The 16,982-nt window shown below is 55.7% G+C and overlaps 1 protein-coding gene across 1 annotated transcript in view; it reads right to left on the bottom strand.

Annotated features, from left to right (window-relative positions):
- PTPRN2 (protein tyrosine phosphatase receptor type N2) overlaps window positions 1-16,982 on the bottom strand; it is a 748,038-nt gene that overhangs the window by 94,236 nt on the left and 636,820 nt on the right. The window contains exon 13 of the mRNA XM_040464596.1: window positions 10,340-10,552. Within this exon, the coding sequence (XP_040320530.1) occupies window positions 10,340-10,552 (213 nt within the window). The remainder of the gene's footprint in view (window positions 1-10,339; window positions 10,553-16,982) is intronic.

A 16,982-nucleotide genomic window follows, 5' to 3' on the forward strand; every position in this document is an offset into this window, starting at 1 on the left:
AGTCTGTCGTCCCCCACACGGGGACAGGTGCTGACCTCTGGAGGAACTCAACACTTCCAACGGCCCTCGTGTGACACCGGTGAGGGTGCCGTCCCGTGACTCCGGAGCGAGGGCTGTGGGGCGGGCTCTGCAGTGGGCAGGAGGTGCTGACAGGGTCCGGGGCACCGGGCCCTCGGGAGGCTGCCCGCCACGCACGGGGGGCCCCGCTCCGCCTTGCTGCCTGGTGTGGAGAACATCTGGGATCTGCAGACGTGCCCAGAAAACCCCCGGACCCAGAGGCAGGGAGGCCACCGTCTGGAAGCACGGCGGGACCTGAGGCCAGAAGACGACGGCTTCAAGCAGCCGAGAATCTGAGGTTTGCTCCCGGTTTCCCCTCGCGTCTCGGTGTCAAAGTTTGGGGCCACCGAACTCAGGGTTTTCATTCTTCTTGAACGTGGGAGAGGGTGGCAGCACCGAGGAGGGGAGACGGTCCCGAAACACGGAAACAGGGTAGACGTCCCTTCCAACCGGGTTTTTGGTGTCATAAACCTGTGTTTTGTTTCCCCTACTCAGGAAATCTTGGTTTCTGGTTAGAGCATAAGATTTTCGGATTTGTGGAAGGTGCGATCCTAGGAATCCTCCTTTTTGGTTACTCTTCTGGTTCACCGTCTTCACAGAGAATGAAAGGGATAAAATGCTATACTTACACGACAAATCCAAATGTTTACCTTTAATTAGAGAAGTTCAGTCCAGCTACGTTTGGTGCTGACTGCCTGTGCGGGTTTATCACCCAAACTCCTTAAACTGATTTCTGTCGAACGCCACGAGGTCAGTCCAAGTTTAAAGCTGTGTTTCGTGTTCACATTCTTCACACCCTGTACGGAATTACACGTGTTAAAACCTCGGCCTGACCTGCTAATAGAGTCACCTCTGAATCTTCCGTTTCCTGTTTTCCGAATACTTGTGTGCAGGGGCACACACACCTACACCCAGATGCTTTTCCCTGGTTGCTTTATTTTCAAAAATTGAAGAAAATTTTTTTAATGTTTATTTTTGAGCGGGCAAGAGAGAGAGAGAGAGAGAGAGAGAGAGAAAGACAGACCACGAGCAGGGGAGGGGCAGAGACACAGGGAGACACAGAACCCAAAGCCCGCTCCAGGCTCTGAGCTGTCAGCACAGAGCCTGACATGGGGCTCAAACCCACGAACTGTGAGATCATGACCTGAGCCGAAGCCGGACGCTCAACTGACTGAGCCACCCAGGTGCCCCTATTTTCAAATTTTAAATTAAAAATGTTTTGGGGGCGCCTGGGTGGCTCAGTCGGTTGAGCGTCCGACTTCGGCTCAGGTCATGATCTCACGGCTCGTGAATTCCATTCCCGCAACAGACTCCGTGCTGTTAGCTCAGAGCCTGGAACCTGCTTCAGATTCTGTGTCTCCCTCTCTCTCTCTCTGCCCTTCCTCCATTCATGTTCTCTCTCTCTCTCTCTCAAAAATAAACAAACGTTAAAAAATGTTTTACATTTTCTTTAAGAAAGGCAGACGGCCAGCAGCATGTGGTTTGGAGTCTTGGAACTGCACTGTGCCACGTGCCCCTGCAAATAGACCTTAGAGCTCGTCTGGAGGTCCCCACAGGGGGCACAGCCACTCATGTGCCTTGGACTCTTCACGTGCAGCTTCAGGAGGGGCGCACGTGGAATGGTGAGGGAGGGAAGGGATGCCTGCCTCCGCAGCCAGATCGGCCGGGTCAACCTTGGTGATCCACGGGGTGGCCGATGTCGTGGCCCAAGCGCCCTCACGTCTTTATTTTTTATAACCAAAACTCTTGAGTGAATACTTTTCCCACCAGTCACCTTCCTAACTGGAGACCATATGTGTGAATATGTCGTCCTTCCTTCCTAACAGAGAAGATTCCATTCTTAATTATCAGCAATTCTCCCAAAGCAGAGAACCCCGATGGAGACTGAAATATTTTGAGCGACGAAGTTTAAGAATGACTAATTCGATGGAGAAGAGAAACCCAGTTATGTAGCTTTTCCGACGTAAGAGAGAACGTTGTTACCGTTAGCTTCCGTAGGAAATGGCTGTGATGCTGCCCAGACTTCAGCCAGGGTGGGAGGAGGGGAGCAGAGGGGCCTCGGTTGAAGGGGAGTGATGCTAACATAACATGGCGTCCTGCCCCCCTGGCAGGACAGGCAGCCGAACCCGCAGGACTCTCGCCTCCGGGGGCTCTGCTGGCCGAGTAGTTTTCCTCTCGTGATCTTGAATGTTCCTCGTTTGACATTTGGAGAGGACAGTCATCTGCCTGAGTCTCCTGGGTCTGATCGTGCATCTGCTGTTTGCAAAGCTCTCCCTGCTCGTAAACACACATCCTGTGTGCCTCTGAAGGCTCCAGTTAGCCTTCCTCGCCCCGCCCCCTGTGTAACTTCTTACCTTCGTCCTCGTCGGGGTGTGTGCGTGTGTGTGTGTGTGTGTGTGTGTGTGTGTGTGTGTGTAAGAGCTGGGCTCGGCGACTTTTGACAGGCTCATGCCCTGCACTGCACCTAATGCCCTCAGTGCGGGGCACGCTCCCTAAGGCCACCAAAGGCTTGGTCCCCTCGGGGCCAACCCCAGCCTCCCGGTGCGGGCTCCGCTCAGCGCGCACCAGGCCGTTCCCAGGACAGGCTTCCCACAGGCGGAGAGCCTGGCTCTGGTGGGAAAACGGCTTCCCAGAGCCGCCCCAGGCCTCTTCCCCCGCATCCACACACCGTCCCTCCTGGAGGGGAGGCAGGGAGGCATCGGGAGACCAGCCTCTCAGCTCTGGGCCTGCTGCTCTTCATGGTGGGGTCTCTCTCCCGCACCTGCCCTCCGGAATGCCTTCCCCACCTCCTGCCATTTTGGTCTAGATCCCTGTTAAGCCCATCCTGCACGCACCCCTTTCCTCTCGCAAGCTTCTCCTGCTGGCGCCCACCTCACTCAGGGTAGCTCGGCGTCCTCTCTGAGGACCTGGGCAGCGCATCTCCGGGCACATGTGGCCCCGCGCACGACAGACGGCTCCCTGACGGAGGGTCCGCCACGCTGGCGTGTGGGGCGTGAGGCGGCCGGGGGGGAGGGCAGTCCCCTTGGACCAGTCCACCCCGCGCTGGCTCATAGCTGAGGGAGGACTTGATCGCTCTCTGGTCCGGGAAGATGAGCGGAGAAGCCCTTCACGGAGGCCAGTGGGACCCTCTCTTCGCACCTGCGCGTCCTCTAACCGACTTCACGAAACGTGCTGAGGCTTACAGAAATCTGCACCTCGCCAGACGCGCACGCTTTGCTTGCAGATCGGGTGTCTTAGGTTTCGGTTGAGACAATGTGCCCGCCTGGGGCGCCTAGGGGCTCAGCCGGTCGAGCATCGGACTTCGGCTCAGGCCATGATCCCGTGGTTCGTGAGTTCGAGCCCCGCGTTGGGCTCTGTGCTGGCAGCGAGGAACCTGCTTTGGATCCTCTGCCCCCACCCCTGCTTGTGCGCTCTGTCTCTCAAGAATAAATAACATTAAAAAAAGAAAAAGAAAAGAAACTGTGCGCACCTGTGTGAATTGGGGCCTGGAGGAGGGGGCAGCCCGTGCACAGGAACGTGTGATGAATACACGTCTGGAAAGGGAGGGATGCACCAGAAGCGGGCGGTTCAGCCGGGCCCACGGCCACCAGCAGACCTGTGTCAGCGCCTACGATCACGAAGAGCTTCCCCTCCATAGAACTGAGAGGCATTTGTACTTCCGTGACCTTCTCTGACCTTCAACAGCCCAGTGAGGAGCATACAGCTCCTTCTAGCCCATTCTGTGGGTGAGGTGCCAAGAGGTACGAGGTCAGAGGAATGGAAGTATTGTGGTCTCTATTTTCCGTGTTCAAATATTGGGAAGGAGAGATTTTTAACACCGGGGGTGGGCCGTGAACCACGGGAGTGGGAGGGCATGCTGCACGCAGCTCCCCCCACCCCTCTGGGGCTGCCCTCGACACAGGGAGGCCGGCCTGGCCCCCTGAGGACACACGTGTCCCCAGAGTAAGCTCGTGGGCACTGGCCCTGTCTCCAGTGTGGTCACTAAGGATGACCCCTGCTCTACAGGCCTGAACCTGTGCGGTCTGTCAGCACAGTGACGGGGACACCCCGGGCCCGGCTCGTTCTCTCTCGAGGACGTGCTCCCCCGTCCGTCCGTGCATCCGGCCTTCATGAGCCTGACCTCAGCGTCATGACCTGTGGCCTTGTCACTACGATTGCTTCCTGTGGTTTTAGGACAAACTCCTTGTCTAGGAGAAGTCGGGAACTGAGCAGAGAAGTGAGTTTGACCACTCCTGAAGCCCCCGGGCGCCTCACACCACGAAGAGAGGGGCAGGGGCTCTGGAAGCTTCTGCCCTGTCCTGCAAGCGAGTGCTCCCTGGCCCCAGGACCTACTCTGTGCCGCGGGAGTACTTGCCTGGGGCCTCAGTGCTACAAATCGCCCTCACCTGGCCCTTCCACCACCAGCCACAGGACCTGGGACAGGGCACAGCCCGCCTGACGCTGACTTTCCCGACGTGGCCGCACAGAGTGACCTGGGGGTCCCGTGTGGCTTTCAGAGCACCTCCGTGGGCACTGCCGGGTGACTGGCCGGTGGCCGGTGGCCGACGGGGGATGACCGGGGAGCCTCCCAAGCGCGCAGGGGGCCCCTGCCGTGCGGAAGCACGCTCTCTGACAGGAAGCCGCGTTCAAGCAGATCAGAGGTGCCGTCGGCAGCCGCCACCCAGACTGGCCCTCGCTCGGCAGCCACGCAAGGAGCCACGCAAGGACACGCCCCCTCCCCTGCAGGCCTCCGAGGCACGCCCTTCCGTGGCGGCCGCAGACGGAACAACAGCACCCAGTAGATCCGCGGTGGCCGGGCGGCACGGGACACAGCACAGGCGAAGCTAACGCTCCCGCCCCTCCCTCGTCCTTCCTTCCTTAAGAGACAGTTATCCAAGTAACACCCAGATCGACTACCAGGCTACAAGCATGAAAATAAAACACAGCAACACAGTTACGAGAAGAAGCCGTGGAACCCAGGCCCCGGGACCCCCAGCATCAGCCAGCCCAAGCCTTCGTCTTCCAGCATCTCACTGAGTGGTCTGTTATTTTCAATTAAGTCTGATCTAATTATTATCGTTTGATCAAGGGAGGTGGCTTGCTGCGTTAGGACAGCAACATGCCTCACTTTTGTGTTTAGATATGTTTTTGGCAATCTTTCCAGCCTTCCGCCTCCTCTAGATTTATTTCCAAATCTCAGGAGCTATTTTTGAGGAAACGCGTTGCACAGAAACTGGAGAATGGGCATGTAGCCGCGGCTTCTGGGAACTGCATATTTGAAAATTTAAGACCGAAGAGAAAAATGCACCACAAAGTCACGCCTTACCGAACCACGTTCAGACCCAGAGTGGAAAGTATCTAGAAGATCTAAGCCGAGCTCGTCGGCCCGCGTACTGATCGTTTGAAATTGAGTGCACGTACACGTAGATGCATGTGCTCGAAATGCTCAGGACGGACAGATTTCTTTGCTCTCGGCAGGGCAGAAGCCTGCGGGTTTTCCCAGGTCTGTGGCGTGGCTGTGTCGGGAGGCAGGTGACATTTGTGCTTCTGGGAAACAATACAGCACCTGCGGTGAAGCCTGGGCCTGTTCCTGGGGCCGTGGAGCACAGCACGCCGGGACAAGGCCTCACCCTCCCACCGCACGAAACGCCAACTCAGTACGTACAGAGCTTCTGGAGAATTCTACCTACAGACACAGGTGCAGATAGCTGCTTCCTGCAAGGGCAAACTTCGCAAAACTCCAGTTCTCAGGCTTGACTGATTAGGAAAAATGTGAGGTCTTTAACATGATTTTAGGGAACTCGCCCATTTCTGAAGCAGGATAGATTTCACCTCCTGGGAAGTCGCAAAAAAAAGTTATACTGATGTGAAAACTTAAACGTAGAGCCAAGAAAAGCCGTTCTAAGAGACAGCGTTGACAGAACAGGCGACTTTAGGAGCTCGTGGTGGGGACCAGGCAAACCTCGGGGGACTCACTGTTGTCTACCTGAAAAGGAAAACGCTTCTCTAGCTGGTGAGTGCAGATTACGAAAGATTAAACCGCCGTGGAAAAAGAAAGACCCCCCAATTCAAAGCCTGGGAGAATACACCACACCCCCTCTGTGAGCGCCTGGCTCTCCCTTGTCCAGAGGTGGGAAGTTAGGACGCGTCCGGGCCACGGGCCCCTCAGCCTGAGCGGAGGGAGCCCCCCCCGACAGCAGCGGCCACAACGCACCTCATGTCACACTCCCATAACCACTCGCGAGTGGGATGAGCCCCCGGGGCCGTGTCCAGGCCGCCCACACCCAAATGCGCTCTCGCCTCTGGCTCCAAAGGCCTCCAAGTAACAAGGAAACCTGGGTGTCGTGAAATAAACCATCAAAAGAGGCTTGCGGAAAACCCCGCCGGGGTCCGTGCCCTCGAGTGGGGTGGGAGCGCGGGCCGGTGGGCTGCCGAACTGGCTGCTCCAAGGTGATCAGAGCCTCAGAGAAATGGACGCGACACTCAAAAGACGCTCAGGGGGAAAAAGCCGGGGAACGTCTACTTATCACCTAACGACTTCTCTCTGCACAGTGTTGCCCAAGTGCCTTCCACGGAAACAGGACACCCACGTGAGGTGGGGCCCCAGCGCCGTGGGTTCCACATCCTTTCACGTGAACCGGGCGCTGCTACCCTGAGTGACCACGTGTCGTGAGTGGGTGCACAGGCGTTCCCGCCATGTAAATGTTACATGTTGACAGGCCAACGCGGGGAAAGAAAGAACAAAACTAAAGAAATTACCTTTCCAGATAACAAAGCACAGACTTAATCCAAACATACTATGGTTTCCGCATCTAGAAGAAGAAGTAATATCTACTAAAACAACCGAGAAAAGTTTGGTGACCATTAAAAAAATGACCTTCCCAAACAGGTTTCAGTTACTCTGGAAGTTCTTCCCAGTTTGAGGAAATTAAAGTATGACAGATAGTTTGGTAAGACTGATCTCTTGGTAAGTGCTGAAGCGTGAGAGTCTATCAAGAAATACTTGATTTTCCAATGGGTAAAGCAAACAAAAATCTCACCCACATCCACATCCGTAAACTAAGCTTTAAGATGCTGACTCCGTCTACGAAATAGTTCTATTCCGAGGAAGAAAAGGAAAAATGTTTAAACGTGTCTGCATTAGGATCTAATAATGCAAAGTACTCACTGTTTGAAACAGTGTGAAGAAAAGCCCACTGATGATTCAGGACCACTCCATGAACACACCGTAACCCAAAGCCCCGAATCATGAGTTATGAGCGCACAGGTCTCTGCACGGACCGCCAGCAGCCTGGGAGGGCAGACAGCACAAGGGTGAGTTGTGAGGGCTCGCGTGGACCAGGGCTGCGCGGGGGCCTTCCCGCGCCAGGCATGTTGCAATGAGGCCACTGCCGTGCCGTGTAACTGGGGACACATGGATTCTCCACTCAGCCTCTCCGGGAAGAGGAAATCCCAGTCCAGAGGCCACCAGAGCCTCGGCTGGAGCAGACCCCCCAAACCCCATCCTTCACTGCTGGCCGAAGGCTCCCTGTGTTCTGACGAGGACACCGACTTCGTCCATCGGAAGGGTCAAGTCACCCTGTGTTCTGACGAGGACACCGACTCCGTCCGTCGGAAGGGTCATGTCATATTCCAACGCTGATAAAACTTGCTACATTGCCACCCGCCACTCCTCATTCCCAGGTCAGCTACTTCTAACCTCACGCACACTTTCTTCCGGAAAAATGATAACAATGATTATTTTCATCGTCCCCAAGAGATAAGGTATGATATCAAATCGCTCGGTTTTCCTCGTCCAGTGATGGGACTTAGGGGAGGTTTATCCAAACTTCCCTTCCACTGTAGGGTTAACCGCGTGCAGAAGGCCAACGATGCAAAAATAAAAAAGCATCAAAGCAGCTCTTCCTGAAATCGTTTTATGTTTGCGATACTTTGGACAACTTCTCAGACAGACGTTTGCGTTCAAAGGGGGTCTCAGGGGTCGCTCTAGAAAACCCAGGTTTAGTGCGGACGCATTAACGAGCTAACTCTTGCCTCATTTACAAACGTAAACCCCCTCTATTGGTAGCTATGCTTTTAGGAGCTGGTGATACATGAGTCAGCTAAATCTAGAGGGAAAAGTCGTGAAACCCCATCCCCATGTGCTGAGTCCTGCCCTGCTAACCACAGACCACAACAACATAGCTGCTCAAACAGCAGCACCCTCTCCCCGGCGAACAGGCCACTTCGGGACGATGTCCACATTTAATCAGGGGCCTTCCCTAAAACGTATACTGGAGCGACAACAAAACCAAGCCCATCCGAAAATCTTTACAGTCATTTCATTTCCAAATTTCCCTAGGTCACATTTTTAAAGGAAAAGTTTTTTCCCCTTTTTATTAATCTGGATTGAAGAAAAGTACACATTTCATTTATTGTCTGGATTACAGATTCTTATTAAACAAACCAGAGCTCATTATAAAATCAATATCAACTTAACCACCATGTCCCCAGGAGGAACAAGAAAAAGGTCACTCCAAGAAATTCAAACAATTTTCCTGCTGGAAGGGCATGATTTTAATTACAGATACTATTAATTAGAGCTGTCACTGGCAAGATTTTTTTTTTCTGTTAATTATCGGAAACTCAGTTCTCAGTGTGCAATTTCAACCCGCGTTTTTGCCAAACGTAGTCATTTCTGCATGCAAGCCCAGCCTTTCCATTCTATCAATATTTTATATTTGAATTTCAAAGTGTATCAAAGGATGCTGTGCTTTCTCAAAATCCACCCCTGTGTGATCTCCCGTCTCTTGCACACAGAACAGAACTGGTGTGATAATTTATTTATGTCCCGGCACAGACCTGGCCATCCTACACCGATGGTCTTGCTCAATAGAATTTCTGGATAAATTCTTACTAGTTTATGTGACATTTTTTCCTAGGCTTCTTCTTCAAACGTGGTTTTTCTTTTGCTTTGAAGCAGAGCCGTGCGCTGGGGATGAAATGTCACCTCCCACACATTTGAAGTTGCCATTTCTTTATAAGAGACGATCACGCTGACCAGCCTTGTGACCTCCTCCAGAAAACCGGAGCGTTTCTCCTCCGTTCAGGGACAACACCAAGAATTTTGAAATGGCCCGGGCCGGCGGGGGGGGGAGGGGGAGGTGGGAAGCTATCTCCTGGTGTCTTTTAAGCATAGTGGTTTTAGAAACTCATCCCAGCTCCTTCCGTGGGCCAGCGTCAGGGCAGCCCAAGGAGCAAAATCAGGCAGCACAGGCCAGTCCTAGAGGGCACCCAGGGGGCCAGCTTGGGCGGGGGAGGGTGGTTCTAGAAAGAGCAGGAGAGCCCCCCCGTATGACTGTCATGACAGGAGAGTAACATTCAACTCATACACGATTGTAAATAGGCTGTGTCGTACAGAAGACAGACATATTCCACGGCACAATCATGTCACTAGACAAAACAAAGCATCTCGTCCAGTGGGAGGGAATCTTCCACAAATACATATCGAATGCATTTTTAAAAGGATGATTAAATGTTTTACCTTCCCAAATGGGAAAACGTACTTAGAGTTAAATGCCATTTTACGTTAAAAGGAATCCAACGCCCCAACTAGTTCCTACCGTGGGCTTGTATGCTGTTGCAACCGAAGGCACATCTTCATTACAGGACGTTACCGAATATGAAGCGTACGCTACGGCGCGTCCAAACATTCTGGGAATTTTCTACCAGCCCGTGTGGTCTGGACCTGCCTTCCTGACGTTCTCTTTGGCTTCTGACTTGTCTCCAGGTGGGTCTGGGACGTCCCGTGTTACCCGCGGGAGGCCGCCGCCCTGGCTCTCAAGGGGACGTCCTTGGCTTACTTCCCACTTATGGGCATTAGATTTCACTTTATCCAAATAATAGCAGAGGGCAGCAACGGTTCAGGTCAAAGGATCCTTTCATATGAGACCCCGAGAAGTCGACAATTTAAGAGACGTCTTCAAAAACCCACACAGCCAACGTATCTCGCAACTTTGGCATTTTTTCATTAATAGTGGCCAAACTAAGAAAGATAAAGATACGTAATTCACGTTTCTTACTTCTTCCACATTTCCATTGAGCAACCTGCTTTCACAGCTAACTGAGACCAGCCGAGAACAGAGTAAGATTAACACGAAGCAGTAAAACTGTGGTTACAAGGGACTCGTGTGAACGCTAGTGAGGAGTTTCCAACCGTCCTCCTAAAAGAACCCAAACTACGGGTAAGAGAGCCGCTGGGCGTGGGGAAGGGCCTCAGGCAGTTAACTGATCTGTGTGTCCAGTGGGTGAACGGAGCCCCTACCTGGTAGGCGGCCGTGGCGTCCGGGCCCGGGTGGTCCCCTGGTCCCGACAGCTTGTCCTGCAGCCTGGCGCGGGAGGTGTGGCGGAGACAGTAGATGACGCCGGAGGCCAGGAGGACCCCCACCATGGCCACGACGGAGACCAGCGTGAGCACAATGAACGGGGTCGAGTCCCCTTGCTTTGCCCGGCGTGGAGGGAGCTTTAGTTTGCTTTTCTGCAGGACAGGAGAGAAGGAGTGTGTTAGTGGCCAGCAAATAGGACCTCCTGGAAACCACCCTTTCCCAGCGGATCCAAAACGTGACAGCTCAGCGCAGCGGGCTGTGGGCCCTGCCCCAGCGGGAGGGCCTTCCAGAACAGCACCCCCAAGCAAGGAGAGAAGTTATGTCTAATTCGCATCTTAAGGATCGCAGCGTTTTCAAAAGGAAACTCAGAGGCATCACTTTTATTCTTAAAACCACCGATTTTCAAAACGTAAGGACGTGAACTCTTTGGCCCGCATCCCTTGTCCAGACAAGGGTGAGAGAAATAGTTTATCCAGAGCACGCACCACAAATGTTTCCGCCGGGGGAGGGGGGGCGGTGGTTCCTGGGGCACAGAGACGTCAAACAACCCTACAGCGCACAGCACAAAAGAGGGGCAGGATCTCTGAAAGTTTCACCTCAACCTTCCCGGAGACACAGCAGGGGCGGTGCCTCCGAGGACACTTGGCGAGGCATCCCCACCGACCTGGGACCCTCCGTGCGCGCCCGCGGGACACAGACCGCCTCCGGGCACCTCACGCTTTTCCTGGGAAGGAGCCGCGGGGCGCTGGGGAGGCCAGGGTCCAGGAGGCCGCCTCCCGGTGGTGTGGAAAATGGGAAGACAAAGCATCAGAGTCCCACTGTCTGGGGGGCAGGCTTTGGGCGCATCTCTCCGGAGTCCCCTCCGGGCTCAAGGAGCGTGGTGCTCGCGGGGCAGCCTCGTCCTCAGTCAGGTGCAGTGGCCGCGGTGAGAAGCGGCTCCGGCCAGCACGCCCCCCACCACCACCCGGGCAATGAATGGAAACGCACGCCCCCGCCTCGGTCCCGGTTGCTACAAGATGAGAACAATTAGCAAACTCCTTTCCACCACCTAATTTCGCGTGGTAACAAAATGGATTTTTCCCCATGAATGCCTGGCCGGCCTATTCATTATCTCTCTTCTATTAGTAATTTTCTGCTCCGTATTCAGCCTCCCACCTCCTCATTTCCTCCCGTCTCCGAGTGTACACAGGGCCTCTTATGTCAGGCCGGGCCATTTTTATCTTGTAATCATAAAGGCCACCAAAGCAATTATCGCCGGTCTTGACTGGAAAAGCTGGTCATTAATTAGCCTCCTTTTGCCTTCGGTGCCGCGGATTAGCTGGTGCCGGGACCGAGTTAATGGAAACGCGGGTTAAATGAGAAAAGACGCCGAATTTTCTTGCCTGGACGCCCGGCCCCGAGGAGGACGGCGAGGCTGGCAACCGGCGGGGAGGCACACGGAGGGTGGGGAGGGCGGGGAGGGGGCTGGGGAGGGGGGAGCGCGCAGGGGGAGGGACCCGGAGGGGCGGGGGCGCAGGAGGGGCGCGCGAGGGGCCGGAGCTGCGGTCCCGCGGTCTCCTCTCCCCCCACCCCCCTCCCCGGCGCGGACCCCTCCCCTCCGTCCGGCTCGCCCCTCCCTCCGCGCCGGCACTGCTGCCTCCGGGAGGCTCTGGCTCCTGGAGCAGCGGACCCACCCCCGCCGCCCGCGCTCCCACCGCACCCCTGTCCCCGCCCCGCGCGGGGCGAGAGCCGCAGCCCCATAAATAAACCGGAGGACCCCACCCGGCGCGGCGCGGCCCAGCGGGGCGGGAGGGACCGCGACCTCCCCGGCGCGGCGCGCAGGTCAGCGCCCCTGGGCGCCCGCGAGGCTCCGGGCCGGGGTCTCCGTCCCCTGACTGCGTCCCGCGGCTGGGGCGGCCTCCCCCTCGCGGCGGCCCCTCCGCCCCCCGAAAGAGGCCTTGCCGGCACCTCGGTGGGGGGCGTTTCCAGGAGGACCGCTCGCTCCCCCCCGCGCCCCCCGCGGGACCGCCTCGCGTCGGCAGACCGAGCCGGGACAACAAAGGAGGCGGCCGCGGCCGAAGGAGGGGCGTCCGGCCGTCCCCCCGCCCGGGCCCGGCCCGCCCGGCCTTCACTACGCGTCCCCCAACCCCGCCCTCCGTGCCGGCGACTGTGGGTCCCCGCGTCCCCGCTTAGTCCAAGCTCCCGCGCGGGGGAATCCCGCCCAGGCCTCGGGAGGACCCCTCGCGCCCACGTGGTTGACGGCGCCCGGGAACGGGGACTTCCTGAACCTTCCTGCCTGGCGGCGTGAAGCGCACACGCGTGGGGTGGCCAGCTGGCTCCAGAGGACGCGCCGCGCCTCGAAGTGTGGCGCGCGCGTCGGTGCGCACCCGACGGACGGTCGCACGCGCGCCAGGGGCCAAGGCCCGGACTGTGGATGCCGGGCGGTCGGGGACGCGAGGTCCCGCTGCGCAGGGCGCTCGCCGGGGAACCCGCGCAGAGGCGGCCCGGTTGTCACTCGGTTCCAGGTGAGAGGCCATGCAGGCAGGCGCGGGCGCCCACACGTTCTCCTGGCCCAGGCCTCGGGCGAGGGAGAGGTCGCACCGAAGCTCTTTTCAAGGAGGCAGAGTGGCCCGAACGCCGCCGCCCCCGGCCGGCTGGGTTCCTGCCCCAGGAAACCGACGGTCACCGTGACCCACGATGCGCTCGGCACGCGCGGGCAGTGGAACGGTGCCTCTTTGGCGGCGCGCGTGGAGTGGACTCAAAGGTCAAAGAAAAACGTCAAGGAGAGTGGCTGCTCCCAGAGCTGAGGTCCGTCCTCTCCGGACCCCGCTCTCCCTCCTCCCAGCTGCCCAGCCCCCGCTGGGTCCCAGGTGCTGCTGGAGTAGACGGGATGCAGGGGAGGGAAAAGGACGCGACCCGGTGCCCACCGAGTCCCATTTTCTATGGTCTCTTCTGGTTCCAAGCTGTGTTGGAACCTTCTCCCGCGGAGAAGGGCCACCGCGGTCCCAGGCTGGGAGGGAGGCGCCCAGACGTACCTCCCGCAGCCTGTCCGCAATCCTAATCCTGCAGCCAGGGGAGGGGTGGGTGAGGCTGAGGACTCCCGAGCTTGGGCGTGGGGGAGAAGAGGGTGTGACCCAGAGGAGGACTGCGGTGGTAGGGCCGAGGGACCCGCCGCGCTTCTGACGCTGAGGTTGCCGGACCCTAGAGCCGGGCTGGGAACGTCCCTCCAGCCGGCCCGGGGCGGGGGCGGGGGGGGGGGGGGGTGCATCTCAGCCAGAGCCCGAAAAATCACTCTTCCTCGCTCCCCGCGCCCCCAGTGGTTCCGACCTACCCAGCGCTGGGCGGGAGGGTCGAGCGGGAGGAAAAACTGTTGCTGGCTGCAAGTCAGGTCTTAAGAAACCCGGAAGAAACTAAAGTTTATGGAAATTAAAAAAAAATTAGAGCAGGTGAATTCCTTCTTTGGCATAGCGACTGGGGTTTAAAATCTTCGTGATTATTTTATTTTCTTTCTTTTTGTGGAACTAAGAAAACAAACAAAACTCCCAATTCCTGCTAACCAAGAGCTTTAAGAGAAAAAAAATGAGCGTGAGTTTGAGCCAGGGCCCTGCTGCAGGTGTGACCAGGGCGGGGTGGGCCTCAGCCCCTCCCCTCCTGGGTCCCTGCTCCCCAAGGCCGAGCGACTTGAACCCGTCTGCGATCCCCCAATTTTGTCCTGGGCCCCACCGATAGCCCACGACTAATTAGAGGCATCCTGTCAGTCTTGACTGGAAATTGAAAGAAAATAATGTTTAAATATTTATGACTTGGACAGACACGTACAGTCAGGCATCTTTTAGAAGCAGAACCCCTCCTTCCGGATGGCGGCAGAGAGAGGCGCACAAGGGGCCGGGATGGCTGTGGGCCCTGGGATGCGGGGTCACACACACACAAACGCTGAATGCGGAGTTTCAGGTGCAGGAGAAGTACGAGGTTTAAAAAAATAATCAGGAATAATTAAGTCAACTTTACATCAGGTTAGATGTGTCTTGACTGCACAACCATTTCCACCTGCAGCTCCTTGAATTTGGAATGTAAAATATTGCAAACGCTGTGATTTGAAATAAATGCGACCAGAGGCAATTTGTGGGTCGCTCTTGGAAATCGGAATCTACAGACGTTGTCCTGACCTACTTAAACTATTTTGATCTGCGCTTGTGAGTGGAGGTGCATGGGGCTTCCTTTGCATGATCTTCTGAGCCATTTATGGCAAAATATCTTCAAAACTTTTTTTCTTTAGCTGTCCATGTGGTGAGCTTAAAAGAAAAGAAGAGAAAAAAAGAGAACATTTTATACCCAAACTTGGTTGTGAGAACTAAGGCAGCCGCACAATTACGAAAGTTTATGCTAACAAGTATTTGTTGACAGGTAGCAACAAAATTGAAAATCTGAGTATTTTTCCAAGACTGTGCGTCGTAAACAGCTGACAACAGCAGTCTGTTAACTAAGCCACTGACTTTGATTTGAAAATACACTTGTACCCCAAATTTATGGGCACAGGCATTTAAGTTTATTAGTAGGAAACTTCTGATATGTGGATGCTTTCGTCCGAATCATTCCTAAAGAATCTGTTTTGGAAACGCTGTCCCTCTGCACTCTTACGTCACTGTAATTGTCAACATCCCTTTCCCTGTAAAATTTAGAAATTGATTTTAGAGACTACTAATGAGTTGCTATAACAAATCTGTCTTTGGTTTCCCAGATGAATAATTTTGGAATTATTTGAGAGTTTCATGCTAGATTTGCTAAAATGCATTCACTAAAACATATGATCACTTTAAGGCAGATAAAAAATTTTAATGGTTTTCAGGCCATGGGAATGACCGAACTTAAAAATATGGGCCGGCCCCGCCGGTGTCTTAAAATATTTTAAAAGTATTTTTTAAAGCTGTTAACTGAACTATTTTTAATTTGGAATTTGCCACAGAATTCTCATAAATGAGAGAAGTCAGGCAGAAATAATCATGTATTAATTCTCTGCATTACAAAATCTTTTCAGAAGCTATTATCAGAGCAAGAGGCATTTCGGTCTGAATCCAGGGTGGGAGAAATCCTTTGTGCAAGTGAAAGCCATTGTTCCTCGTGCAGATGAAATTGTACTTGCAAATCTGCCATTCAAGTAGCCAAAAAAAAAAAAAAAAAAAAAAAGCCTAGATAGGCAAGAGAAAAGAATGTCAAGAAATAATTATTCTTAAATAAAAATAAATGGGGATACCTTGTTTTAAAATAAGCCATTTGTTTATTTTTTCAGGCATAGACAAAAATAAATATGCAAAAGATAACTGTCTATTTGCCGCCTTTGAGCGCTCCCAAAACATCAGTTTTGGGGAACTACTCTGTTTTAAGACACCAGGGAAGATTTACGATATTTATGTTTAAAGGGGGAGGACTACCCTCGTGTGAACTAATTTTTAGCAGAGCTTCATACACAGCAAATTGTCTCGGGGAGAACAGAAAGCGACCAGCTGAGAACAGAGCGAAGAAGATGGGCCCCCCCAGGAATCGTGCCCCCGGCCGTCTTTCAGATTCACCGCTGGAGTCTCTATTACACCCCGACTCCTACTCGGCCGCTGCACTGATGCGCCCGCTCCCGACCCGTGTTCTGCGCGCGCAGTCGGGTCCCCGAGGCCTGATCTGACGCGTGCACACACGCGCTTCCTCGGGTAGGTGACGCCGTGGTCGTGAAGTAGGAGTTTTCCCCGCAAGAACCAAACCCCCTTCGGGATGCCCTTCCTGTTCCTCCGAGGCTCAGAAGCCCCATCCTGGCCTGGCCCGGCGTCGCGGGTCGGGACCCCGGCGAGGCGCTCCTTGGAGCGCAGGCCTGTGTCGGGCCCCCTGTCCGGCTGCAGGGGCCTCGGGCCTTCCTCGCCTCCCGGTCCCGGTCCCTCCTGCTCAGTTACTTACAGCAGCCCACGGAGGTCCGAAAGGTCAGGCCGCAGCGCCGGACACAAAGGGGCCAGTGCTCCTGGGAGCCGACAGTACTCGCGGCAGGGCTTTCCAGGAGGTCCCGGCCCCCTCCCCTAAGGGGACAATGCCCTGGCCCGGCCTCCCCACCACAAAGCGCGGGCCGCGGGCCGCGCGCGCACGTCCCCAACGACGCCCGCATCCACCCATCCGGGAGCGGCGAGGGCCCACCGCGCACATCTCTGCTGCGCTACCCCCACCACGGCCACCCCCTTCTCGGGAGCCAAGTGGGTGAACTTGGTTGGGTGGGGGGCGTTTCCTCTCGGGTTGATAAAAAGAAATGCGCTTCCCTCCCCCTCGCGCACACAGACCTTCACCTCGCATTTTCGCTCGCGTCTAAATTCGGGGAAGTGTGGCTGGGCAGAGACCACGTGGACGAGCTGCGCTCCGGGCCCCAGGCGGGAAGGCTCCGGGCTCCGCGCAGGGGCCTCTGTCAGCGGACTTAGCTCGGGAAATGGACCCCAGAGTCGGCCGACGCACAGGTGCAGGCGGCAGGCGGCAAGGCCCGAACAGCAGGGCTGGCCCCGCAGGGACCAACGCGGACAGGGTCCTCACTGCCCTCTGGGCGCGCGTTTCGGGGCCCTGGCGACAGTGACAGAGTCA

This window comes from Herpailurus yagouaroundi, unplaced genomic scaffold (assembly GCF_014898765.1).
Source record: "Herpailurus yagouaroundi ecotype Mexico unplaced genomic scaffold, PumYag 483, whole genome shotgun sequence".
NCBI lineage: Eukaryota > Metazoa > Chordata > Mammalia > Carnivora > Felidae > Herpailurus > Herpailurus yagouaroundi.